This window comes from Hipposideros armiger, unplaced genomic scaffold (assembly GCF_001890085.2).
Source record: "Hipposideros armiger isolate ML-2016 unplaced genomic scaffold, ASM189008v1 scaffold_458, whole genome shotgun sequence".
Lineage (NCBI taxonomy): Eukaryota > Metazoa > Chordata > Mammalia > Chiroptera > Hipposideridae > Hipposideros > Hipposideros armiger.
Window position 1 is genome coordinate 305,661 of NW_017731808.1, and position 1,503 is coordinate 307,163.

At 57.6% G+C, this 1,503-nt stretch overlaps 1 protein-coding gene across 1 annotated transcript in view; it reads right to left on the reverse strand.

Moving 5' to 3' along the window:
* The window catches only part of PRDM15 (PR/SET domain 15), a 76,231-nt gene that overhangs the window by 27,273 nt on the left and 47,455 nt on the right, over window positions 1–1,503 (reverse strand). The window contains exon 10 of the mRNA XM_019666000.1: window positions 517–684. Coding sequence (XP_019521545.1) covers window positions 517–684 — 168 coding nt within the window. The remainder of the gene's footprint in view (window positions 1–516; window positions 685–1,503) is intronic.

The window sequence follows — 1,503 nt, forward strand, 5'->3', positions numbered from 1 at the left end:
TCACTCCGTAACTGGCCCCACTAAAGTGCATCTTGCTCTTATACCTGACCTCTCATAAACCCATCACACAGACAGGCAGTCCCCCTGCGCCCCAAGCCTGCCCCAAATGGCGTGGCCTCGGGAAACAGAGGGTAGGGGGAGCAGGGAAAAAGTCATGGCGCCCCACCCCCAGCATCTGCCCGGAACATTCTGCTCCACACACACGGCTGAAAGCAGACCCCATACACAATTTCACAGGTTTTTTTCTACTTTCCATCACACTGAAAGCATTTTCTCATAATATTAAAAAGAAACTCTTCGAAAAAATGCTGTCAAAGGACCACATAACTCATAGAGTCTGGTTTCCTTAACTCTTTCTCGACTGGAACACTCAGGGTGTTTCCAGCTATTTCCACGAACACACCACACTATTAATCCCATCTCTATCCCTGCGCTGAATTCCCAGATGACGGTGACCAGAGAGACTGTGCAACCTAGGCACGGCCCCCGCTGCTCCCCCCAGGCAGGTGCGCTCACCTTCCAGGTGCCTCCTCTGGTGGTCCAGCATGACGTCCTTACGGTAGAACATTTTGTTGCAGACTTCACAAGCAAACTTTTTGTCCCCGTGCTTCTTTTTGTGCTTGGAAAGGTTACTGTTGGTGGAGAAGAATCTGAAACACATCTCACATTGGAACGTCTTGTCATCTGTCCGGAAAGTAAGCAAACACACAGCGACTTTCAGGTGAGTGGTGCGGAAGTCAGGCTGCACGCCACGGCCGTGGGGCTGGCAGTGAGGCGCGGGTGTGGGGCAGAGACGGTAAGACCACACCGTGGAGCAGCACGCACGCCCCGCTGCAGCTTCTGCCCAAGCACCAGGCTGGAGCGGCTGGTTCTCAGCGTGAAAAGCAAACATTTAGCTCCTGTCCTTCCAGGCCAAGCCGCTTCGGCCCCCCTCCAGCATGCCCCCATCTCCCACGGCAGCCACCGGTTCCTCTCCCAGGAATCACGCTGCCCCACCAGGGACGATGGCAGTGCCCAGCCTGGCTCTGTCCCACTGCACGCTCTCCCTCCAGGTGCCCAGGACAACCCTCGGCTCCCCTGAAGGGCTGCTTTGGGTGAGCACAAGCAGTGCGGCCACTGGGACGTGCAGGAGATGGCACCTTTTCAGCTGGGTCTCTGCCCAACACACCTGGCCACTCCCCTTGTTCAAGGGGGTCTCAGGGCATCACACCCGGTACAGGACCCCAGCCAGCACTCCCCTCTCTCAGCCTTGTTCCCTGCTCTGTCCCCTCACCCCCATCACCTTCCTCCAACCCGCGCTTCCTCCCTTCTCCCCTCCATGCCCTCCTTGTTCCCACCAGGACCCGTCCCTTTCCATGAGTGTGTCACCTCCACAAGCCCCAGAAGGCAATCACACTGCCCACAGCACTCCTGCAGGGCCAACCCCAGAACTCTCAGACCATCAGATGCCCAGCAGAACCCTCTCCCGCCCCGTGACCCTGTGCAGGTGCGCATGACAGGGTG